This window comes from Pseudopipra pipra, chromosome 3 (genome assembly GCF_036250125.1).
Source record: "Pseudopipra pipra isolate bDixPip1 chromosome 3, bDixPip1.hap1, whole genome shotgun sequence".
Lineage (NCBI taxonomy): Eukaryota > Metazoa > Chordata > Aves > Passeriformes > Pipridae > Pseudopipra > Pseudopipra pipra.
The window spans coordinates 79,700,592-79,726,788 of NC_087551.1; the positions used below are offsets into that span (position 1 = coordinate 79,700,592).

At 36.4% G+C, this 26,197-nt stretch overlaps 1 protein-coding gene across 5 annotated transcripts in view; it reads left to right on the top strand.

Moving 5' to 3' along the window:
* The window catches only part of RNGTT (RNA guanylyltransferase and 5'-phosphatase), a 191,927-nt gene that overhangs the window by 60,554 nt on the left and 105,176 nt on the right, over positions 1 to 26,197 (top strand). For all 5 annotated transcript variants that reach the window (XM_064649997.1, XM_064649998.1, XM_064649996.1 and 2 more), the window contains one exon: positions 7,661 to 7,825. In XM_064649997.1, the coding sequence (XP_064506067.1) occupies positions 7,661 to 7,825 (165 nt within the window). The remainder of the gene's footprint in view (positions 1 to 7,660; positions 7,826 to 26,197) is intronic.

Genomic DNA, 26,197 nt, shown 5'->3' on the forward strand with positions numbered 1-26,197 from the left:
TCATATGGAAGCAGTGAGAGTGTGTTCAAATGTTGTCATGTCTTATTTTCCTAACTTAGATTTAGTTACTCCTTTTCTGCAATTAATGTAGCCATAATATTTCATTTTTTTCAGCTTTCTCTCTGTCTCTTACCTTCCCACCTTTTTCCTGTTTCTAGGAGAAAAAAATTAGAGAAAAAAATAGTCAAAATTAATTGGAATGATGTACCAAATATAAAATAACTATATAGTTCAAGATAGGTTTTATGAAGGTGAAAGCAGGACCTCTCTAGTATTTTCTTTTCCATACCTAATTGGGAGAGAATTGGGATTATTCAGTCTGGAGAAGAAAAGGCTCAGAGGAGATCTTATAGCACCTTCCAGTACCTAAAGGGGGCCTACAAGAGAGCTGGAGAGGGACTTTTCCCAAGGGCCTGTAGTGACAGAACAAGGGGAATGGCTTTAAACAGAGAGTAGGTTGAGATAAGATACTAGGAAGAAATTCTTTTCTGTAACGGTGGTGAGACCCTGGCACAGGTTGCCCAGAGAAGCTGTGGATGCCCCATCCCTGGAAGTGTTCAAGGCCAGGCTGGATGGGGCTTTGAGCAACCTGGTCTAGGGGATGGTATCCCTGCCCATGACAGGGGGATTGGAACTACATGATCTTTAAGGTTGCTACCAATCCAAACCATTCTGTGATTCTAATATGTCTGAATACCCTGACTGACTGTTGTGATCTAGGAGAGAATGTGAAGGCTATATTTTCACCCTTTTTAGAATATTTCTCTTATTTAAAAGAAATATGAAGAAAAATACTACTTTTCTTTTGAAATGAGTATTACATTAATCAGTATTTCTTATTCATAAGCTAAGCATACACACAATGAACTAGATACCTTAAAAGAAGATTATGTATTGAAATGATGGATGTTAAGTCTTCAGGAGTATAACATCTATTACAAGCTGATACTTAATTTTTAGTTCTATCACGGTTTAGGAAACGTAGGTAGTTCCTTTTCTAAGATAGTATTTGTGAGTAAGTGCTGATTGTTACTACTTTTTTTTTTGTTCTCTTTTCTAGTTTTTAGGAGACTTCATACTTACTGTACTAGTCTTATTTTAAATACCATGAAGTGATTTGTATTCTAAGAACATCACTGCCAGAATCTTTTCAAGTATGAAATGCCTTGAATAATGTCTTTAAGATGAGGGAATTTTCCCACGGTTCTTTAATTCACTGGAGTGATAATTCTTTATCATAAAGACAGCCACGTGAAAACCCGTAATAGCTATTCCTATGAAGAGTCATTGTGAATGGCTGGTAGAAAGGAAGGCAGTGTGAGGCGAGTAGAAGCAGAAAGAGAAAATAGTGACTGGATCATCTAGTATCTGTTGCAATTAAGGTTAAAAATGCCTCCATACTGCATGCAACAAAAGCACTAGGAAGAATAATTGGAAAAAGCAGAAACAGTAAAATCCTGTGTTTGATATTGCAGGTAGCCTAAATTCAGTGTAAAATGAATAATTAAAATTTTTATTCCCATACACAATCTTTTTGTGTGTAAATATCCGATGATGATAATGACACATCTATTTTATCGTTATAGGTTATTAGAACTATGACTTTCGCTTCTGTAATTGAAATGGGAAGTTCATCTACTCCTCAGATTACCTGAGGGGGAGGCAACCGGTCTAGACAGAACAAAATTCCTTTTGGTTCTAAGCGCTTACATCCCAGTAAAATCCCCTTATTGAGTTCTGGTTTTGAGGGCTCAGAAAGATTTCTAAATGAAGTCACTGTAAATGCAATCAAACAATGAATTGGACTGAGATGTCTGTGCTCCCAAAATAGCAGCTACTAAGCTTTCGATGCCTAACTGGGGCTTTGTAATCAAAAGATGGGGCTTAGGGTTCATCCATGCTAGATGCCTGTTTCCATAAGTCTGCCTTTTTACTGCCCAGTGTTAGTCATGAGAATAATGATTTAGTCACTTCAACTGATAGTAAATATTCTACTTTGTATGTGTTACCTTTACACTGGTGATGCAAACTTATCATCCACTTGAAATTAGAGTTTTATGGTTTTTTTCTTGAATTTGTTTTAAATTTTGAAGAGTAAGGAAGGGAGAAAAGTTTGTATTACAATCTACCTTTTCTGTTTTGATCTTATCTCTTTACCCACAGTTTTGATAGTCCTGCTGTTTCATTCGAGTTATGTTTGCTAATAAAAAACCCCTCTGGGCCTATATTTGTATGTTCTGTTGCACCTCGGTGTTAGCCATTGGCTACAAACTTCTTTGTTGGTTTGTACATTTTTGAATTTATATTCAGTGATTATTTTTTCAAGTAAATACCAGTAATTTAATATATGTCTTAAGCAATCTTTTTAATAGATCTGATTCTCCAAACCATTTTTGTTCTGTGGAAAATCAAAGTGATATTCCATTTTTTAAACTATCAGCATATAAATAGTAATTATGTTCTTGCTGCATGTTGGTTGTATTGTTACAATTGAAACAATATTTCACATGCTGTACCTCATTGATGCCAAGATAAATTTTAGAAACCATTTTGAGACTGCTGAATGCCTTGCCATTGTCATATCTCTTTTGAATATTTGAGTGATAAAAATTAGAAAAAACCCCAAATTTTAACATGTATTTTTAGATTATATTGCTTGTCATGCCTTTTGCCTTTTAGAAATTAAAAACTTAAGGATCGTAATTCTATGAAGTTTTTCATTTGTCTAATACTTTACTTTTAATCCTGCTTTAAAAAGAAAACTTCATAGGAAATGAAAAAACCTTTTAGGTGATTGAATATAGTAATAATCTTATTTGGAGACTCAAACAGCACCTTCAGATTGTTTTTACATAAGGCTATGCATATAAAAAGCAGCATCAATGGAACCATGGTCAGAAGAAATAAGTGCCAGATCATTAATATAAAATGCAAATTATTAGACTGCATGGTCTTCAGAAGATGGGAGAACTAATAATGGGCTTTCATTGGAAATGCAGATGTCAGCTGTGGGTGCCTTGAATTGTCAATAATAATGTTAAACACAGGGTAGAATATCAGGCTGAGCTTATCCTTTATTCTTCTCCCAAAATCATTAAAGCTAAGACAGTCGTGACATATGTTCCTCTATGGCTCAATAAGTGAAGACGTGCATGGAACGTATATATGTATGTGTTCTGAATTATTCATGTCTCAGGTACTGCTCTGGAGAAGCAAATGGAGCATGCTTTGCTGGTAGGTAGGCTTCAACCATATCTCATTGAGGAAAAAAAATAAATATTCTCTGTTTATCCCTGATCGTGCCAGTTATCAGCTGTATATAGAGGCCCAGGCATTATTTTTCTTTTTAATATAGCTGCATTGGGAGAAAGCCAAATAAATACCAAAATCAAAGAGAGAGTACTTTTGTGGAATTTAGTGCCTACATAACATGTTGTCTGCATCTATTTAGATAAAGGACTTTCTATGTAATGCTCATGGAATTTGCCGAGCTGTAGCCACAAGGTCAACCATAGAGACAGAGGAAGGGAAACTTAAACCTGGAGAATAGTAGTAGATCCTCCTTTCTCCTTGCAGAGAGAGAGGTAGGGTGTGCAGCAGAAATCATGTTATTGTCTTACCTCTGTCTCAGCAATTCCTGCCATCTTCCTGTGTGTAATGACCTGGGATCTGAGTTACTCACCAGATGTAGGATGAGGTTGTGACTTCAACATCAAGGTCTCTGTGAACTGCGTGGAGGGCAGGAGCACAGTCTGACAGTTGTCCAAATTCAGTCTCTCAGCACTCATTTGGAGCATTGTTATAGAAACTGTGGTTTTGGTGGGTGGGTGTGTTTTTCTTGGTGATGGCCTTTTTTTTGGTTTTTGTTTTTCTGTGGTTTTTTGTTTGTTTGCTTGTTTGTGTTTCTTTTTAATCTGTGCCTTCTGCCATCCACTCAAGACAATGGATATTAAATGAGATGCAGACTCTGGTTTTTTAGTGATTTTAAACATGTATTTCTTTTTGTGGTACACTAGGTTCTTATGTGACATTATGTATGAGTTCTGTTAAGAAGTTAATTTCAAGTAACGTAAGTTTAAATTTAGAAATGTTGAGTCCTGGATGGATTTCAAAGTTCAGTAGGAATCTCATTTTATGTTTTGAAATTGTGTGAAGGATTGTGTTTAAAATCAAAACCATATTTTAAAGTGCCACATCTATTGCAAGCCCACTCCATGCTGTGACCTTAGTGCAATGCACGAAGGTTGAACAGGTGAAAAGAACTCAGCTGCTCGAGGAAGAGGTGTTGATTTAACAGATGACTCTTCTCTTAAGTTTTGTCTAAGTGATATTTTGCTTTAGGATACATTTAATTTGCAGTGAGAGAAGTGTAACTTTCTAGCATAGATAGGAGACAGATGCTATTTGTTAATTTTGTTTTACCCTTTGCTAAAAAACTTATTTTAGGTTAAAAATGTCTAGAACAGGAATTATCATGTAACGTACTCCAGTAACTATGCACTTGAGCAGTGGTGACCTTCATCCTTCTTGAACAAGTGAAAACGTACATATTGAAATAAAATCTCAAACATCTGAATGTTTAAATTATTAAAACATCTGTATTACCTAAAAACATGCTATTATTTAATGCCTGGGTTTAGATTATACATGCATCAATGTTTTGGGTTTTGACTACTTTTAAATATGTGCTTTGTACACTAAGTAATCTCTTCCTGTTTTTGTCAAGGTCTGAATTATTTATTGCAGCCTATGTTACCCTCCTACTTATTTGCTAAAAGCTAGAATTTTATCACTTCAAGTTTTTGGATATGTCTGGGATAAATGCATTGTATATTAGCAACATTTTTCATAATTATGGCAACTGTCTAATAACAAAGAAAAAGCTGCCCTTGTCCAATATTGGTTTTGTTCAGTATGTCCTTCACTTAAATTCAATGCTGTACAAATTTATTTATTGTTAATGTCCTGTGCCTTTGTGAGAATTAACTACTCCTTGACTTCTTAGTTTCCTAGGCTGAAGAAGAAGTTGCTCGGCAGCATTGTTTGTGTTTTCTCATCTCATACAGTCTTATGTCAACCTAGCTCTGACCTTTATGTGATGGAACCTAGTTGTAATATACTCTTCTGCTTAACAAGCTTTGGAATAGAAATATATGATTGACAGAACTGCAGGAAATAATTAGTTCCAAGCAGATGAAAAAAGTAAAAGGATTATTTAAAGGAAAAGAAAGTGATTCAGATGGTTTATGGTGCATATGAAGTCATCTCAGCTTTTAATTTAACTGTAAAGGGATTGAAATAAATTTAAATCACTGTACAAAAGCATTTCTGACTGAGTCATTGTAAAAAAGCTTTCTGAATAACTTCACTGCTTATTGGAAGCTCAAATGTATGAAATACTAATTAGTTAATTTGCTCTTTCAGACCTACTAATAAAATACAGCTGAGTGGAAGAGCTTCTGTAGGAAAGAGAGCATGTGCACTAGATCTTGCTGAAATGTACCTAGAGAATTATGGTATTCTTTGAAGTAATAAAAAATATGTATACACATTTCCCAGGAAAGAATTCTTCAATCAGTTCTTCGGTCAGTTGTTACAGGGGTCAAGATATGTTTTTTATGTTTTAATTAGATGTGCAAACCAGGATAAGCTCAATCACTGTATAGATGAGTACTCAAGTATGCTGTACATGGGAGGAGAAAGAAAGGAAGGAAAGAAAGAAGGAAAGATAGATTAATTCTCTGGCATTTTGTCTGTGGCACTTAAAAATCTGTAGATCGTGCAGCTGTATTCTGTGGCAAATGAGTAAAGAGTAAGCCACTCTCCTGTGCTTGGGATTTTTCCATAGTCTAATTTTCCATTCATTTGAATGGCTCTTTACTAATAACACCTTCATGCTTGAAAGGAAGGCAATGCCGAAGGCAATAGTTAACAGCCAGATAAGTAAGCTTTCTTCTTCTTAAGCGTGGATCAGTGAACAGAGATTAGGAGACATTTCACCCATGTTGTCTGTCACAGGCTTTGTACAGGATGTGCTTCCCCCTCAGAGTGATGTTGGCTATGCTGCCTGTTCCTATATAGACTGAAGCAGAGTCCTGAAAGAAAGTGGTCATGAATTACATGTAGTTTGGGAGCAATGCGTAGTTCTTAAAGCTGTTGTCGTGAACAACTGAGGACTTTTGTTAGAGGTCTTGTAAGGATCTAATGCTAGGAAAGAAATGTAAGACAAGCTTAATGCCCCTTTGGGAGCATGAAATGCAGAAGTTTGTGGTGAAAGCCAACATGAGTTTGGAGAGAACTGATAAAATTCATGTTGGTCTAAAATTGGCACTCCGTTTTTCTCCTAATTGAGATATCTGTTCATATATTACTTATTATATCTCTTACCTTTTTATGCCTCATCAGAATGTCATTTTTCCATTTATTTTCTTGACATTCTTTCCAATTGACCAGTTCAGATCCTTTCTGATGCACGTTAGAGCAGGGCTTTTCTTCTTCCGGCTGTATTTAGTACAGAAAATACCCGGGCGCCGATTCTCCTGCTCAGCTGTACGGCTGCCATTAATGATTTGAGTCTCATGTCTCCTTAGTTTCCTGTGCTCGTTGCTTTCAATTTTTGAAAAATCTGGTTTGGAAGCCAAGGTTCTGTGAGCTTATTCCTGTGGACTGTGAAAGGAACATATTTTGAAAACTATTTTCTTGTGTGAATGGGGGGGTTAAATGAAGGATGATCTCAGGTAAATAACTTTCAGTGCTGTATTATGTTTGTAACAATGCAAATCTACAACTTTTTTGCCTTATTGCTGCGAAAGCGGCATGTCTGATTGAAATGAACTTTAGAATTTATAAGTTGACAGTTACTTATTTTGTGCTAGTGATAATCCACAGTGTGTTTTCCTTACTATTTAATGTTCAAAATATAATAAGTCCATTACAAGCCATTATTAATCTGACAAATGCGCATTTTGAACGCTGATACTTATCTGGTGCAATGCATCAAATGTATAAAGAGAATGTAAAGCTGCTGTTTTATTTCAGATCTTGAAAGGTCAGAGTGTGCTACTGAGACTTAGCAAAGGGTTTTTACTACCTTTTTGTACCTGAGCCATCACATATCATGCAGGTTTTTGTAGCCATTGTTTACTGACACATTTTCCAACTGCAGCTATATTCTTCTCTTTTCAGTGACAGAAAAATGAACGTTTATTTAATTAATGTTTCTTTCAAGGCATTAATATAATACATTTGAAGCAAGGAATTCACTTAACTGTGTAAATATCATTTTTGCGTTGTCATTAATAGTATTGTGAACAAAATGAGCTAAATGACTTCAGAGGAAAACTGTGTGGAAAGTATGTAGCTATTATGTAAAAGCTATAAGTATGGAATATTTAAGTTATTTTACTTAATTTTAAAGCTATTTAAATATTTCCTTCACCTATGCTTGAATGCATATTACAGGTTTCTATCTTTCTATGAACTTTTATTTGATTAAACCTCTTACAGCCTGAGACAAATGCTTGAAAACAAAGTGTTTGGGAAAAATGTAATGATTTGGTAATATTTTTATATATATGTAGGGTTCTAAGTGTTGTGTGAGGAAAACTTAGTTCAAATAATTTGGTGTTTCATTTTAATAGTGATTTTTGTAACTTGGCAGGGACAGCCTGTTGGAGACTGCGATTTTAATGTTCGACTTTCATGTATAGAGAAAGAGATTATATTTCCACGACATGAAAAGATGAAAAGTGGTCTTATCGACAAAGCACAGGAACCCTTCAGTGTTCGAAACAAACCATTCTTTGACATCTACACTTCAAGAAAGGTAAACTTGATTTCAGTTGTTTTATATTGGAGGCAGCAAAGCAGTGATAGGTTTTCCCTCAACTTTTTTTTGTTGTTTCCATCTAGTTCCTCTGCTAACCATGTGTTCAACAATGACTGGGGGGGCAAGTGGCAGCTTGGGATACTTTGAAAAGTGGTTCTTCTGAACTACTATTTTCTCATATTTAAAATGCGTACTTTGGCAGAACCTGATTCTTTAGTTTCATAATGTCGAATGATGATACAGAAGTTAAGAGTTTTAGGTTTGAAATGTCTCTGTGCGCAAGGGAATATCTGAGAGCTATGTTATTCATACTATCCTCCTTCTTAGGTAAGAATATAATGTTCTTTTTACTTCCAGTACCCATTTGGCCATAGGATAAGAATCATGAGTTGCGCTTGGACTCCTGCTTCATGTTCAGCAGTGATTATTAAGAGCCCATCCTAGTTAATGTCTCCACATTTTACGTATTAAAATACTGCCCTAGGTCTTCTGAAGTAATGCATATGACTTGCAAATACATATATGAGTTCCTGTCTTTCGTAGTGCTCTCTTTTCTTCAGTATAGACATGTAAAATACTTTTATTCTCTTCTGTGAATTAAATGGCTCCTGGATAATACTTTCTTCTAGAAGAACTTGTTTTTCTCGGCACTGCTGTTATAAGTAGTCCCGTGTCTCATTAGCACAGAGCAATGAACAGCAAATTGTCGGTTTTCATTTCCTTTTGTCATTTCCTCGATCCTGTTGCAGGTAATGAATCTTGCTCCAAGAGGAGCAGTAATTGTATTTTGGATAGCCAGGAGTGGCTGAAAAGTAAATAAAGAGATAAAACGTAAGTTGAACTTTGAAAAAAAAATGGCAGAGATTAGCAGTTTTTGGAAAATTTAAGTCATGAACAATTCTGCGAGAGGTTTGTGTGGATAAAGCACTATAAATGTTTTGATCACTTCTCTGTATTGTTGCATTTTGGGTTGTGTGTTTTAGATCAACGTTGTGAATGTGAAGTAAATTTTTCATGGGGTAGGGAGGAAGGCTGTCTGGAACATGTAAGTTTGAGCTGGAAATTAAAGGAAACTAGAGCAAAAGGAACATGTCTTACAAAGGGTTTCTTACGTAATTTTATAGTTTCTTGAAGAGTTGTGAAGTTCCAGGTTATGTGACCTCATCTAAAAATCACAAAAAGAATGTGGTTGGAAGCATTCTTAGAAAAACTTCTAGTAAAACACATCTGTAAACAAATATCATGCTAGTTAAATCTAATTGCTAGCACATGACTAGTGAAATGATCCTCCACTTGCCAAAACCTAGAAAATAAAAATTATTCTCAAATTATTATTATCTGGATAGACTTGAGAGATGGGCTGATTCCAATGGGATGAAGTTCAATAAAGCCGAGTGCCGGGTCCTGCACTTTGGCCACAACAACCCCCTGCAGCGCTACAGGCTGGGCACAGAGTGGCTGGAGAGCAGCCAGGCAGAAAGGGACCTGGGGGTACTAATTGACAGGAAGCTCAACATGAGCCAACAGTGTGCCCAGGTGGCCAAGAAGGCCAATGGGATCTTGTCCTGTATCAAAAATAGTGTGGCCAGCAGGAGCAGGGAAGTGATCCTTCCCCTGTACTCTGCATTGGTGAGGCCACACCTTGAGTATTGTGTTCAGTTCTGGGCCCCTCAGTTCAGAAAGGATATTGAGGTGCTGGAGCGGGTCCAGAGAAGAGCAACAAGGCTGGTGAAGGGACTGGAGCATAAGTCCTATGGGGAGAGGCTGAGGGAGCTGGGGTTGTTTAGCCTGGAGAAGAGGAGGCTCAGAGGTGACCTCATCACCGTCTATAACTACCTGAAGGGAAGTTCTAGCCAGGTGGGGGTTGATCTCTTCTCTCAGGCACTCAGCAATAGGACAAGGGGGCACGGGCTTAAGCTCCGCCAGGGGAAATTTAAGTTGGATATCAGGAGAAAATTCTTTACAGAGAGAGTGATCAGGCATTGGAATGGGCTGCCCAGAGAGGTGGTGGATTCACCATCCCTGGAGATTTTTAAACGCAGATTGGACGTGGCACTGAGTGCCATGATCTAGTAAATGGACTGGATTTGGACCAAGGGTTGGACTCGATGATCCCGGAGGTCTTTTCCAACCCAATCGATTCTATGATTCTATGATTCTGTGATTCTGTTCTCAATAGCTCTCTTTTTTTCTGTCTAAAGGAGATTTCTGAATTGTCCATGTGCATTCCACTGTGTGGGATTTTAACACTTTTTAGAGTCAGAAATGAAATTATGTTTTTTACTGGTCTTTTTCTGTCCTTCTCAAACTCTGAGCATAAGCACTTTAAGACATTGACTGTCTTATTACCCAGCAGTAAAGCATCAAATATGTTGGTGATGGGAAAAAAAATTATACATGACTAGAATTGTTTTTTCATAATAAACTTATAATTGCTTTTGACACAATATTTCTACAATATTTTTTCATTTTGTCCTTGTCTTTGTCACCAGGTTTGATTAACTTGTGAATTATAAAATGAAGTAGTTATCTGGCCAATTTTTTTGATTTTTTGTAAAGAATATTTCTGTATGCAGCAGTTGGAGATACACACAGAGAGCAGAAGGGGTAGAGTTATTTGCAACACAGAGTGAATAGCTATTGTTATTTTTCTTTTATTTTAATAATTTCAAACATTTATGCTTTATCTACTCTGTACATGTATTAGGCCAAATTGGTAGGAAAATAAAGCAAGTAGGAGTAATATCTTGGGTTTTATCAAATTATATGTTTTGAAAGATTCTTTTATCTAGGCTTCTTTTTGTCAGTTAACTTTTCCACAAGTTACAGTTAGTAAAAGTCAATGCCTGGTTTCCACAACAGTTATATAGCACATTTTCTTTCTCTGAGGATTCCTTTCCATCTGAGAGTTTTGCTGCCTTTTTTTATGAGTGATGAATATATCCTTCAAGCAGATACAATGGTGACTTAGGCAGTTTGAGAAAGCAAGCCGTCTGAAAGTGTGAAACACAGCTATCTTTTTTGGTTTTTTTACTTATCTCATGCTTTTTAAAAATAGTATTTGAAGATAACAGTAACTCTGAAGTACTGGCTAAAATACTAAGGACATTGCAGTCTGCATTTGAGATTATTATGTTGCAAATGCAGTTCGGTCAACAAATTTTCACCCTAATATGTTATCATCACCTTAAAAACATCTTTGGGATAAGAGTATCTGTACACTTTTAATTATTTGGGGAATTTGGGTTTGGTGTGGTGTGGCTTCCTTGGTAGGTTTTTTAAGTGGCACTCATGGCAGACTCTGAAGCTTTCTACATTTTGGGTTTGAAATAGCCATGGCTTTCCCATTTTTCTTTTTGTACAATGTACATTATAGAGTTTTTCTCCTCTTACCTAGTGAAACATGTTTTTCCTACTACTATCATAACAGAAAACTTCTTAGGAGGTTTAAAATCTGATCATTGTTTTCAATAAGGAGTTTTATGTCAACATTTAGGAACTGTTTGTGTGCCCTATGATAACTGTAGGGACTTTTAGGTACTAGTACCCGTATTGATGTGAAGTTTTATCTAGGACAATATTAATAAATGTTTAAGACAAACAATTATTGATTTAAAAGATATTTCAAATATATATCTGCTCAAAAGAGTAGTGTTCATAAAAATTTATTCTCAAAAGAATAATAAAAAGAATAATATTTAGACTAAAAATTATTGTTGCTATTATTTACATCAAAAATAGCTTTTTAGTTTCACTATTTCTGTGAACTTGATAAGTGTGGTTCCTGTAACACTTCCTTAGGATAATTAAAAAGGGATTGCATCTTCATATTTCATCATAACTTTGTGAATTTTTCATTATATATGGTCAGAATAGACTATTGTTTTGAAGCATTACCCTATTCTGAAAGAGAACTATTTAAAAAGAGTGTTGCTTTGCCCAAAGGATCTTTATCCTGTTTTTATTCAGTCATCTGTGCAACTACAGCAACAAATATAGTGATGAATACCTCATTAGTATAGCTGGAAGAGCAAGATGACTTTCTTTTGCATCAGTGATGAATGTCTGATAGGGTTTACCAACTCCGTGTACAGCACAGCAAGGTCTGCAGGAAGACAAGGAATTCCTTCTATCCTCTAAGTCTGCTCATATTCAGATTGACTCAGTGTATCCATCAATCTCTCTCCAGAGTTGGAAGCCACTGAATGGATGCTAAAGGACTGACAAGTGGGATCTGCTTAGGTAGATCTTTTCCTTATGATTAATTTGCCATTTTTGTTAGTTTTTCTTTTCCAAGAACAGTGGAAAGGATCTAATAGGATCCTTCCATTCTTGACTAGAACAAGCAGCTTTGCGGTGCTTAGTTGCTGGCTGGGATTAGACTGTGACAAGATCCCTAAAGATTTACACCCTTCAGTGGTCTGAGAGAAGCTGTGAGGGTTTCTTCCCTACCTTCTTCCCAGTGTGTTTCATCAAGAGTCATTAATTTCATTCAGGTCACCCCCAAGTATTGTTGTTTTCAAAGATCGATGGAGATAGCAGTCTTTGGCCACCAATAAGATGGATCTCTGATTGCACCAGCATATTCAAGACTGAAAAAGTGGAAACCCCATACTACTGGTTAGAATGTGTTTCATCAAGATATTTGATGAATGTTTTGGAGTTTTGGTTTTTTTGAAGTGTAGCTGAGTCTTGCTTGGGGTTAAGAAAAGAATGAATGAAGTGTACTTCATCACATTTTTGTTTTCAGAAGCTTCAATTTTTGAAATATATTCCCAGGATACAGTTTGAACCTCACAAAAATAAATATTGTAGACCTGTCACAGCCACCCTTCATCATTCCTTTCTATGACCTGAGTTAAGACATTCCATTCCATTCTTTTTGTTAACAATAATGTATCAGTACATGTGTGTTAGCTTGTGTGGACTGTAGGAAGATTACTCAAAAGGCAAGGAGTCTCAGCACAATATTTAATAACAGAATAAGTGGCTAAAACTTTTAATTATACCAGGAAAAGTGAATGTTGTCCACAAAGGTTTAGTTATTTTCAGTGAAAAAGTGAAAGTAATTACTTGAAACAGCAGTAAACTTTGTGATGTATTATGTAATATGTCCAATAATGTAATTGTTCATAGAGTTATGGATTTGGAACTTTAATACAAGAGTTAGTGTACTGACTGATTTTTTTCTAATCTGAAAATCAATTTACTGTGAAATGAAATGCACTTTTAAAGTACAATTATGAAGTATGGCAGCATTTAGAGTTATGCCTTGATATTTTTTGTTGGTACTAGATTTTGGAAATAAAGGCTGTATCTTTATAATATTGCCTTGAACATTATTTTAAGATGTTTTGATGAACTTTTTTATTTTTTATAAGACTGGGTTTTGGTGCTCAGAGGAAGAAAAGAAAGGGACAGTCACAGCAGGACAGGTTATGTAGTCTCGGAATCTCTAAAAATGTTGCCTTGTTGAACTTTAATGTTGTTGAAGAAAGCAGTATCACTAAATTTATTTTTCCTCTATAATCTAATAAACACAGATTACTCTTTTACTGTTAGCTGGGAACATGTGATTCTATGAGCTATTTTTCCTCTAATGTAACTTTCAAGTTCTTTTAGAAAAACATTTTTGGGCAAAGATGAATTTTTGGTGTTTGTCATCACACTTGCATAACTGGTCACTTTTGTTGCATATCTTGCTTTCTTTTCATTCATTGATTCACGTCAGAATTCAAGGAGATGACATGGTCAAATCTACCAGGTCTCCCACCCATTGTGTAGGGCTAGCAGCAGTCAGTGGAAGAATCTGAATTTTAGGCTTCCTTGATGCTGAAGTATTAAAGACTAGTGAGGTTAGTGCTTTAAATGCTTCATACCCTTAGCCTTTGAGCGTTAGCCTTTTATTTATATGAATATTTTAGGATTTTCAGCAAGGACATTATCTTCATTATGTTGAACAGGAAGTACAGGTGCATGGAAATAATTAAATTCTTGGAAATGATTTAACTCTTGACTTTCATTACTTAAACCAACCCACAGTTCTTTTGCAAGGCTTTTTTGTGTGGACAGTCTCAGTCTGGATGTCATCACTAAAGCCCTTTGTCTAATGAAAATACTGTCTAGCAGGAGTAGGAAAAAAGTTCCTTTTTGTGCAGTCTGTAGTCCCATGGAGAATTGCGCCCATCACTCTCAATGGAACAATAAGGCTAAAGGTTAAACAATGATACAGGTCAAATGAACAATGCTTTTCAAATGTTAGCACGCTGTATGTCAATGCCTTGTCAGTTCTTAGACTATTATCTATTTTTAAAATGACAGCTTGTCCTAGAGGGATTAGAGAGAAGGTGAGTAATCTCTGCTACAAGATTAAATGGTCTAAGATCTTCTTAAAAGTTTTCAGTCAAATCTGTGAACTGACAGATGATTTATTTTGTTCTCCTGGTTTATCTGACATTTGGATTTTTAGTTTTACTTTTTGAAACTGCTTTTGTTGTAGTTAAGAGAGGTGTAATGTTTAGAAGTTAGTTATACCAACAAAGGTATAACGCCTGTTGAGGTGGTTTGGTTTGAAAATTTAAGTGGCTGTAAACCTCTGATGGGGCAGGAGATTGTCTAAGTACACGCCTTACTGATGCTGATGTAAGTATTTTGCAGGCAGCTAAGGCAGCTGTAAGTTGGTATTTGCATGCCCTGAAAAAGTGAACCCCAGTTAAAGGCAGAATATGCAGACAGAGCTTATCCATGTCTGCTGAGAGAGCTGCTAACCCAAAACTGACTGGAAGTGATCACAAAACCCTGTCTTGTATCTCCAAGTTTCCCACAGACAACAATGTGGAGAAGCTTTGCTGTCATGGGAGAGAAGTCAGAAGAATTCAATGGCAGAAACAAAAGTGTCAAATAATCTGTTTATTGGAGATCTTGGATTCCTCATCTCAGTGGAGAGGGAATGTTACCATCTGGAGGGGTTTTAATGCCAAAAAGACTTGTTTCCTCTGTTTTTGTTTTTATTTTTGTTTTGATTTTCTATGCCTTAAGGAGTAGCTTAATTGGCTCACCTTTCAATCCTGCATTTCCTGACCTAGAGTTGGCAATCACTTTTTGGTGTCTGGCCTACACCCTAGTCCTCATTCCATCTGTTCTGTTCCAGGTTTTTGGCCTATTTATCGTGGTATTGCCTTTTAATTATCTTCTAACCCACCTCCCTTCTACCATTTTGTTTCTGTTTTATTTCTTTATTTCTTAAATTTCTTCCTAAAGAAGAAATTTAAGTTCCATCTCCCCAAGAATGGTAAGTTAAATAGTGTAAAAGCACTATTGCCTTATTCCAAAATAGCCTTATTGCCTTATTAGATTCGTTTGTGCTGATGATTATCTTCACTTAAATCTTCTTTTTGGAGTGTTTTTCTTCTCATAAATGCAAATAATTGTTGACCTCAGGAACCTAGTAAATAAGTAGCGAATAAGAAGCTGGAAAAATGTTACCTTATACTAGAATTTGAAATCTACACTTAGCAGCTGTGTTGTACATATAGTATTTCAGCCTGATTGTTCAAAATGGTTTTAGCATATGGATTGTAAAGGTAAGTACAGCCAACCAGCCCAAGTGGAAGCTTTTTAAATTGTAATATGAAATAGATGACCAAACTGTGGTTCTTGAGCTGAATGCAGGTTACTGCCACTTGAAATTCATTGCGTGAACTGGAGCTGTTTCATGCAACCAGCTGCCACACTGCAATGATGTGGATACTGTTTAGTAAATATAAATATAATTGCTGTCAATTGGAGGATGAGGGTAGCAGAGACTTTGTAGGCCAGGGCTGGTGGGGTGTCCAGCTGCCTCTGACTGTACCTTTGCTTCCTGTGGGGCAGGAAGCTGAAGTTACTTGCTTCGATTTGGTTTACACCAAAAAATTTTCCCTCGTGCTAGGGAAAATACTGACTCGGCTGTGGCAAAGTTTTCAGCTTCCTTGCTTTGGTGGAGTCACTTAAGGAGACCCATTCAGACACAGGAATCTGTGTTCATTTCCTAGTGTAAGCAAAAGAGGATTAGGCTACTTGCTTTTGATTATTATTATTTGTGGTGTTGAAGGTCAAGTATAGTATTTCAGCACAGTATAATTTTGGTTAGGAAATGAATAAGTTTTTTGCTTTTGGTTCAAGAAGTTTTTCACAAATTAGTTACATTTCACATTTTTCAGAAAGTGATCTACTGAAGTTAAAACAAACAGTCTCAAAGATTTCCATGAAAGATTATTTTCATAACTTGTGACCTGTGTTAGATATTGCTACTGGTACAAATTAAATTAATGTAGAGTAATTCAGATGGGGAATATATAATTAAATTATGGTTTGCCCAACTATAGTATGGGAAAGAAAACAAAGAAACTAGTGGAAAAATAAAGGCATATGGATGAAGTGTTACACTTGGTGCACATTGTAAATTTAAACATCAGGACAGTACGTATTCAGTTTAGCTTTTAGCATTTTAACTTTAGCTTTGAACATTCTAACATTTTTGAAAATTACTTCTCCTGTATTTTGTGCAGTGGAAATACTATATACCTTTAATAGTGTCTTTAACAGTGATTTCTACTTTCAGTTTTCTGATATAATACCAAACCAGGGAAATGCAAATCTGTTTGGACCTAATTGCCAGTTGGTATCCCAGTATGGGCAATTGAATTGGTATATTTGATATCTTCTGAATTAGTTACAGGACTCAGCTGTGGTGACTAAGTGGGTCACTCCACTCATTAATTGAGGGGCAACTGTTTAATATTGTCCATTGTGCCACTTCACAGCCTGTCACTTTCCAAACTGCCTCCTGGCAATGCAGCTCCGCAGGGAAGCCATCAGCCTTCTCCTGTTGGAATGACGTGCAAGAAACACGTGCTTAATTTGGATAAAATGAATAAAAGCACAAAGAAAATTGTAAAGATGAGGATGAAATTTAAAGAAATTTATTATGATGCAAGATTATAGGACATTGCTGCTAGCTCTTCCTTTTCTTGTGATATGCCCAATTTTGAAAAAAACCTTCCTATGCAGAATTCATCCTTAAAATCAAGAAATAATAAAATCTCAGCATTTAACTCTTATGACTTTGCAGTTTTAATTTCAACTTTATAGCAAATAAAGCCCTCAAGTGCCATTGCATAGCAGAATAATCTTTAAACATCCAGAATATAATGTTAAACCTTAATTTTTGTGTTAAAATCATTTAATCAGTTCCCAGTGCAATATATTAGCCCATTTTGAATCAGGCATTGTAATGGTAAATGTATGAAGACTATATTCTTGAATATTTGTTTATTCTAATTGAATTATTGTATATACAGTTTTGTCTTTGTTAATAGGTCTTAGTAGAAATGCTTTAGAAAATTCCCTAATTATCTGATTTAATTAAAACAAACCTGTCCATGTTCTTGACAACCAGAGACCAGATTATGTTGTAACAGTTAACACAGGGGCTGGATAACAGATAAACCCTATCGAGTTTTTAACATTGCAAGATCATTTAGAGAACAAGTTAAAATTTGCTTGACCCCATTGCACTCAACTCAGTGTCATTTTTTCCTTTGACATCAGAACTACTGAATGCAGTGTTTGGTCTAGCCCAGCATATTAGGGAGCTTGTAAACAGCAGTGTTAGAACCTTGATCAGTTGAAGACACCATGTAACAGACTTTACTGAGAGTCTTCCATCCATTCAGCAATGTCATAGATTGCAGATAATTTGTAACTAGGTCAAAGAATTTGCTAGTGGAACCTATTGAATCTCCTTCAGCTCCAGCAGGAGTGTAATCTCAGGCCAGTGTGTTCTACTAGTTAGGAGAGCATGGGAAAGTGATGCGGGCAAAATCCCAATCCCTAAAAGAAAAAAAAATGAAAGTAACTTGCAGGTTGAAATAGAGAACTGTCAAGAGCTCAGAAAATGGCCAAGCTATGAAATATGTTGCTCTATTTCTTCATCAGGTAAAATAAATATGAAATATTGCTGTTTTGCACTGGCATTACCACACAGCTTTGAGGAGTCCATGTCTCTCTTATTTTGAAGCTATTACAAAAGTCAATTAAAGTTTCTTGAAGCAGCCTATTTCTCTTATTTGAAAGAAGCATTTGAAAACATCATAGTTAATTGATGTCAGTTTCTCAATTGTGTTTTTGAGAAGAGATTGACAGTGAGAAATGCCTCATGCTTATTTTGAATTCAGGAATGCAGATGTGCTGTCAAATTAAGCATTAACACACATAGTGCTTGTGTTATTCTTGGGTATTGTTTTGAATATATTAGGTACCTGACCTTTGGAGTTACTCACTCAGAACCAGCACACAGATGATAACTAAGTGGGGCTCTTACTCAGTGTGCTCTACATTTTTCTAAAATGTTTCTATCCATATAATTAAAAGACATGGCATACAGCTAGTGTTATTAGCATATTTAAGGAGCACAGTTAACGAATAAGCTGCAAAACCAAAAAGATATCAAAAAAATTAAAACCAGCTAACTTGATTCTCTGCCACCCTCACAATATATTTTACTGTTGTTCGCAGTGACATTTTTCCCCTGTGGATGGGTAATAAAGGCAAGCTGGTGTGGTTCTTAGACCTTAACATTGGAGGTTGCATCCTAACACAGACTCCAGTGACTTTCATCTAGACATATATCTGGAAGTGGCTTTTCTTTGAATCTTTTAGAGAGGTAGTAGAAAAGATTTAAGCAGCAGCTTTCAGAAGATGATATATATGACTTCTCTTAAGTTCTCTATGAAGAAAGCAGACTATAACACTCCCTTGTGAAACTGCAGCAGTTCTAGTAGAGACTAGGAAAGCTCTGAAAGTCTGGCATGTGGAGTAACTTGTTTTTTTTCAGAGGTGCATCAATCATGACACAAAGCAAGTTGCAGACAGAAGGGATGAATCTCTTTGGCTTTTGTGCTTGAAGGTGTTGCTCATTCCTTATCACATGCGTATAAACTGGAATTTCTGTTGCCATCTGGTTCTGGAAAAAATATATAAACTCCAGTAAAGATTTTTCTGCAGAATTGCTCTTCTAAAAGATAATGAAGAGTTGTGTCATTAGTTAGAATGCTAATAACCAATCACTAGTAGTTTGGTTCCTTGTCAGTCGTCAACTGTGAAATTAAATGGGCCAGTGGTTGAGGAAGACACTTTACAGTAGTTCTGGTTCTTTGAATTATGATGTTATTTTTGGTCTGTGGCCTCCTAGCATCAAGTCTTTAAAATATTTGACTTTTACATCAAGACATCAAGGAGTCTGGGAGCCCTGCAGGTCATGCTCTTAGCCAGGAAACAGAACACTTGGAGATGAAGTGCGGACCACAAATGCTAGTGGTGGCTGAATCTACAGCCTTTCAGCTTCATCCACTTAGAATGCAGGAGGGCCATCAAAGGAGAACATGTTTATAATACATCTGAGAGGGCTTTTGTAGCTATGAGGTAAATAAATGTTTGTTTCAATGCTCCTGCTGAGTTTCTAGCTAGTTGTAGACCAGAGGAGAGTACATAGTTGCCGGATCAAACCCAGGTAGAATTAGGTCACCTTCCTTCCTCTCTGTGCATGCACCTGTCTGTTGCCACTTCGTGTTATTTCAGCCTTGCTGCTCACACTGTTGCTAGTGCAGAGCTCATGGAAGTTCAGTGGAAGTGCCCAGGTGAATTCTTGGCCTGCTGCAAAGGGCTGTACCTGGGAGAGGTGACCCTTGGCAAAGCTGACCACCCACAAAGTGCTGGGAAATACTAACAAGTGAGCCTACTGTGAAAGAATTTCTTCTTGCCATTATCTGTAGTTAGAACAAATTAAAAAACTGTCAGTAAATATTTTTTTGTGGAGTATGAATTTCAGGTTCAGTGTCTTCCAACAGTGTTTTGCTGCACGAGCCGTTAGGACCATATGTATTTCAATACCATGACTGATGCTCAAAAGAGAAAAGCAGTGTACTCAGTACAGGAATGCTTGCTAAAGATTGATGAAGGAGTGTAGAGAGGAAGCTATGCACGTTCCTCTTGCAAGAAAAATTTTGTTACTAGAAACTGGTCAGTCTGTGAAGCTAAATTCAGTATTACTTAACATGCCTTTGGTCAAGCTTTAAAATAAGAGAAACGCACCTTGAATGTTTGCTTTTTTGTGCTACAAATTTCTCATCCTTAGCAGGTCTTTTGTGCTGGATTCTGCTTTAATGTGTTTAAAATTATTAGTGTAGTTCCCTTATGGAATTCTTAAATTATATTTCAGTGACCAGTTGTAGCCACTGTGTTTTTGTTGTGGCTGTTGGCTATTCCTACACCTAACAGATGGCACTCACGTACACTGAGGAGCTGTGGGATAGCCAAGCATTACTAATAAAACCTATCTCATGTTAAACTTGACCTGACATTAATCAAGTTTTGAATGCTACAAATGATTCATGGATAATAATTAGTCTCTTGATCATATTAGTGAACATCAGTCTCACATTGCTGCCATTATCTGCTTTCATTCTTATAGGGAACAAATCCATTGCAATAATTAGATGTTTTTAATGTATTTTTGAACCAATATGTTCTGTATAGTTAACTTGGCAAAGAGGTTATTTTTAGTCTTTCAGTATGATTGATTTCAGAACTTCTAGTAAATTAACAAACCGAAAGGCTTTCCATAAAATAGTATTTTATAAAAAGTAGGTATTTTTAGATTTTATCATCTGAAAAAAGTTCCCATGTCCTTACACAGTCATTTGGTATATTTTTCATCACAGTGTGATTCAGGTGTTGCCACGATTACACAGTTTAAAATAGTTGGGATTTCGTTAAACAGGTGAACCTTTCAGGTTTACTTTTTTCTCTTCTTATTTAGTACTTTGTTATTGGTTGACATCAAGGGCTTTCAAAATGTACTTATTAATACAGTTTGCAGCTTTTCTCTGTTTTTATCTTGAATTAGCATCTTGAGTGGATGGCTGTTTGAAAGCTAGGATTTGAGCTTTGAGCATAAATTTTTCTAAAGGATTTTCATCCAATTTTCCAACCTAAGAGAATGAAATTTCTTTTTAAGTAATAAGCAAGTGAGAATTTTATACTTTGTGTTCCTTATGCAGTTAGGGCAAAGTAGATAACTTTACTGGTTTACTGAAAACATAGCAGTTATTCTTCAGCATGTGTTAATTCCTAATTAGCATAGGACACTTCTTTTAGTGATTACTTATTAGGGAGCTCAGTTTTTAATTTATTTTCTACAGTTTTTGATCCTGCTTTTCCTTATGCATATTTTAGACCCTTAGCGTGGGTCAGGAAATATTTTATAACTTCATGATTATTTTTTTAGCATAATAGCTTAACGACATTTAGTATAAGCTGTGGTTTTCTGACTGCCCTCTGTTATCATGATGCATTTCCTTTCTTGCCTCTTGTTGCTGGTTTCCCAGTGAGCAAAAATGCAAAATCTTTTAAGATAAATATAGCCAAATACAATGAATAATGGAGGATGCATTATAGAATTGGACTTTACCCTGCTGTAAAGATACAATGTTTTTACCTCATTTTTTGACCTAACGTAGCATATCATATTGTGATTAGGAAATGAGACTAATGCAAAGGAAACTGAGTCATGTTAAATTATTAAAAATCTACTCTTCACCATTTTGATATGTGATTTGGAGGAAAACATGAAATTGTATAAATGAGAAAGATTACTCATGGTTTTGTGAGGGAATTAAATGTTAATGTTGAAGCAGAAATCTTTACTTGTATGACTTAGTGTTGTCACACTCCTGAGACCATGGGCTATGATTTCAGGACCTTCATAGTTACTTAGAAGGAGCCTCTTTTGAGTTGAGCAGCCAGCTGTAATGAGCCATTGGCTGGTGAAATACTTTAAAAAGTGCTCTTGTATCCAGAGATCTCCTTGAAAGGAGAATCCCGTGGAGGAAAACAGAGAGTGCATGTTTTTCTTGCTGCTGTGGCTCTTCGAGAATATTCTGTCTATTCTAGATGGGATGATTTCAATTGATTAAAAAATGATATCTGTTACTTTTGATGAGACATTAATGAAATATTTGAAGCATCACACCTGCTTGTGAAATGTTTGAAATGTGAAGCTTAGTCCTTTTACTAAAAAAACGTCTAAGAGATATTGTGGTCAGTGTCTAAATAAAGGAACAAGGAAAATAGTTGAAGGATGAAAAGAGTTACTGAGAAATAAGCATTAATTTTTTAATTACATGCAGTACTTCATTGGACAGCTTAATGAAGATTGTGGTTCTCCCATCACAGCATGGAGTAATTTGATATTGCACAATTTTCCAAAAAAATTAGTTGTCACTTGAATGTATCACCTGAAGAGGAACTTAAATATGCAGGAGAGGAGAGGGTTTCATCCTCATAGCTGTCTGAAAGTTAGTCTGAACTGGTGATCCAGGCTATGTCTGGTTTGGAGCAGGGAGAGAAGCTAGTGGAACTGCCAGAGGTATGTCTTTGATCCTTCCCCATCTGCCTCCAAACTGTTACTTTACATTAGATTTGTTTAGGTCAGCTGTTCTACTGGTAATGTAGTGCTGGGTGAGGTGATCGGTATCCTGAGTATGAAAAAGATAAAAGTCTGTGTGGATTCAGTTTGAAGTATGTTTGTTGGGTTCCCCCCTCCCCCCCCATTTTTCAGAAGGTATGTACTGCCTTTAGTTCCAAAAACCATGAATCCCCCACACTCACTAAAGACTGTTTTGAAAATTTTACCGTATATTTGTAGTAATGTCAGTCAATGAACCAAAATCAAAACTTCTCTTAACACTTTGTTTTGGGCTCTATTCTCTTAAAATGTGAATTACCCAACTTTTATTTTGGAAAGTTTGAGATTCTGAGTTTTATTTTTAAGTAATATATGAAACCTTTTCCCCTGCTTACAGTCACTCATATGGTATTTTTTGTTTTGAGACTGAAAGCAGCTGTTCAGTTCTTGATACCTACTCTGCTTTCAGAAACAAAACAAACCAAAAAAGACATGATGCTACAGGACAGGGGAAACCGGATAGATTCTGGTGAGAAGGAAGGAGCAGAGACCACAGCCATGGCTTAGAGGACCAGCCTCCCTCACCTGACATTAAGCTCCTTTTGATAATATTTTCAAGCATTGCAAAGCAGCCTGAACAGAAGCTTATATCCCACCGACAGCATGCTTAATTCTTTTCCAGGAGGCCTCCTTTTCAAAATGTAATGTTTGAAAGCTGGAGTTTAGAATGTTAGTAGTTTGGATGATGGCTCCATCATTGCCTGATACATTTTGATTTTTTGGAGTGGAAACATGATAGTTGGGATGAATCTGAGGCAGACTATTTTTACATTGTTTTAACTGACCTTAACATAGAAATCTTTCTGTAGGATTTCTAATGTAATTCAAAATCAGGATTTATGAAGATTTATGTTGTAGATTATTTTCAAAATATTTTTCTTCTACCATAACAGGGGAGATCCAGATTTCAATTCTGATTTTTAAGGAAAATACTTTTGTTCAAAAGTGGTTTAGTTTTTCTGTGTTTAGTTGTTTGTTTCTTTGTTTTTTAAAAACTCAAATCCAGGGGAGTTACCCAATAGATATACAGATCTTCAGCTGGATTTGTGATTCGTAGATCCTTTCTTCAAACACTTCTTTGTGTAACTATAGAGATAAATTCTATCTTGTGAATTAGCAGAAACACGATTAAAATACTTCTCTTAGTAGCAGACGTGTTAAATTCAGGTGTTTTTTACTGACTGTTGTTAAACCACTGTATATTTGAAAGCCTTCGTACCACTCACTTTGGATGTAAAACTTTTTCTGGGATGTCTTAAATACATCAGCAACCAGTTTTAAAGTAAATAATTTTTATATTGAACTTGGATAATTAAGAGCTCATGGAAGAGTGTTGTATCAGGGTGAATTTATGCTGATACTTTTGGTCTGTGTTTGGCCCTGCCACCTGTGAAAGCTTTGCTCTTTCCCTGCCAAGTTATGGGAAAACAAGCACTGATAAACGGGAAAGTTGTCCTTGAAGAGAGCTTCTTGTATAAACTGTTTTAATTGGTACTCTGTGATTGGCTAGTTGTCCTCCAAGGTCGCTTGAAGGAGAGTTTGACGAGGAGGATGATGAAGGACGCCCCCAGACTCATTTGGAAAAGACCCCCCTGAGTACAGTACGCAGTCTCAGGGAAAGCCACGCGCGCGCAGAAGGGGTGCACTTACATAACCAAGGGGAGGGATTGAGAACCCCTGATGGGGCGGTGCTGGCCACACCTGGGAGGTTGTGGTCTCTCAATTAATTGTTTAAAAAGGAGATAGTGCTCTCTCGAAGGAGCTAGCTTTACTTCAAGGACAACGTTGCCTTCTGGCGGGGGTGCTTGCCAGCTTGTTAACTTATTGACTCTCCGAGGATGCCGCTTCTGCTATGGGTAATTATAGGTATGCTAGGTCGGTAAGATAACTTTATGGGCAACAGCTGGGTAACTGGGGAGGTCCCGCTGGGGGCTTATTCCTCTCCTCGTTCCTCCCTCTTGGGTTTGTTCATTTTCTTGGCCACCTTTTGTAATAAATATTGGGTTTTTTTGTTGATCTAGCAACGGTGTCTGTTTTTCGTGTCTGTATATCTTGGACCTTCCCTGATAAAGTAACCCCCCTCTCCCCGATACAAGTGTATACTGAGATGAATCAGGGCTATTGAGGAGATTGTCATGTAAAAATAAAAAATACAGAAACTGTCAAACAAGATGAAAAAAATTCATGTAGAAATAAAAGAGAAGTGATATCCTATTTTAAAATCAGAGTAGTCCATCTCTTTTAGAGAAGTGCAAGGAAAGAGACAATAATTGTTTTCTTTTAAAAAAGGTGAACTCGTGAATCTTTTTCTGAAGACTGTGTAGTAAGTTTAATGAATCTGTAGTGTCTACAGAGATCTATGACCTCATGTTTATAAAACTCAACAGTTGCCAGGATGTGAGAATTACCTTGTAGCTCATGGTGAGGTCTGTCCTTTAAGCCAGGCTAAAACCTAAGTTGGTGAAGATTTTGGCTCTGGGAAGTTAGGAATGACAGTAGACTCATGTCTGAAGGTGTTTTACATCCTGGCTGACAGTTTGATTTGTAGTTTATTTGTAACTAGTACTTTCGAATGAACTATGTTCTCTTTCACAGCTTTCTCCGTAGAGTGAACAGGTTGAGGTGATCAGTAATTTGAAGGTGGCTCTGGAAAACTGCATGGGGACTGGTGCAGGCAGAGTTGCTCTAGCTTGACTTGATAGTGAATGAAGCATATAGCAGTTCTGAAATTGAAAAAGCATGGAAAATGGACATATGTTTGTCTTGTATTATAACATTCAAAGGGATTTCTTTTGTACCCTCAAGTATTTTATGAAGCTAACAAGCAATGTCAGTTTTGAAATCAGAATATGGACAAAATGGATAGCAATATTTGCCATTGTGACACAGGAGATTGATAATTGTTGCATGCAAGGCCTGTAGCCAAATTATTTTGTAGAAAGTCAGTATGACTTTGCGGAGTCATTATTATGCTTTGGAATTTACATAACTCTCACAGTGTGTTGCACTTCCATGAGTTGGGGTTTTTTTTGTAAGGGGAAGGAAATTAGTACTGCTTTGGTGACATACTGCTGCCCCTCATCTCAGTGGTTTAAGAGCAAGGATAAATACTGTTACTTGTCATACAGCTCTACTCAGTCCATGCAATTATACCATTCTTTTGCTTCGAGGAAAGTTATTAGATGTAGCAGTAATTTTTAGTTCTGTTAAAAAGTAAGAAGTTTTAAATAATAAACTGTAGTACGAGTACATGGCTTATTGCAGTGTTCACGGAGAAGCAGGAAACTGCAATAAGTGAACAAAGGGGGACACAAGTGGAAATAGATGCCACGAGGCTATGAGGAATTGGATGCCAGAAGAACTGGTTCACATGCATCACTTACTCATCTTTTATAAAATGTCATTGAGATGCATTGCACTTTATCTGATCCCTGGCAGTCATCCCAGTCAAGCAGGTGTGCCATTTATCATGGCACCGATTAAAAAAGAGTGTTCTGTTCAAGTTAATTAGAAATTTTAACATGTAGAATATTGAACAACATTTTTTAAAAGATGAGCCATGATATTTGCATAGTAAGTTCATAAACCAAAAAAACCCCCTATTTTTTAGTGTCCAGAATACTTGCTTGTATGTCAAATATTCCTCTTCTACTCATTTTCCTGTAATTCCAAACTTTATACCATATGTATTCTACTGTTCACATATAACCTCCCAGTAGTTTAATTCTCAAGAAAATTTGTATGAGAAGAAGGTCAGAGAAAATTTCCATCCCTTCCTTCCCTCCCCCAAATTGCAAATCTTT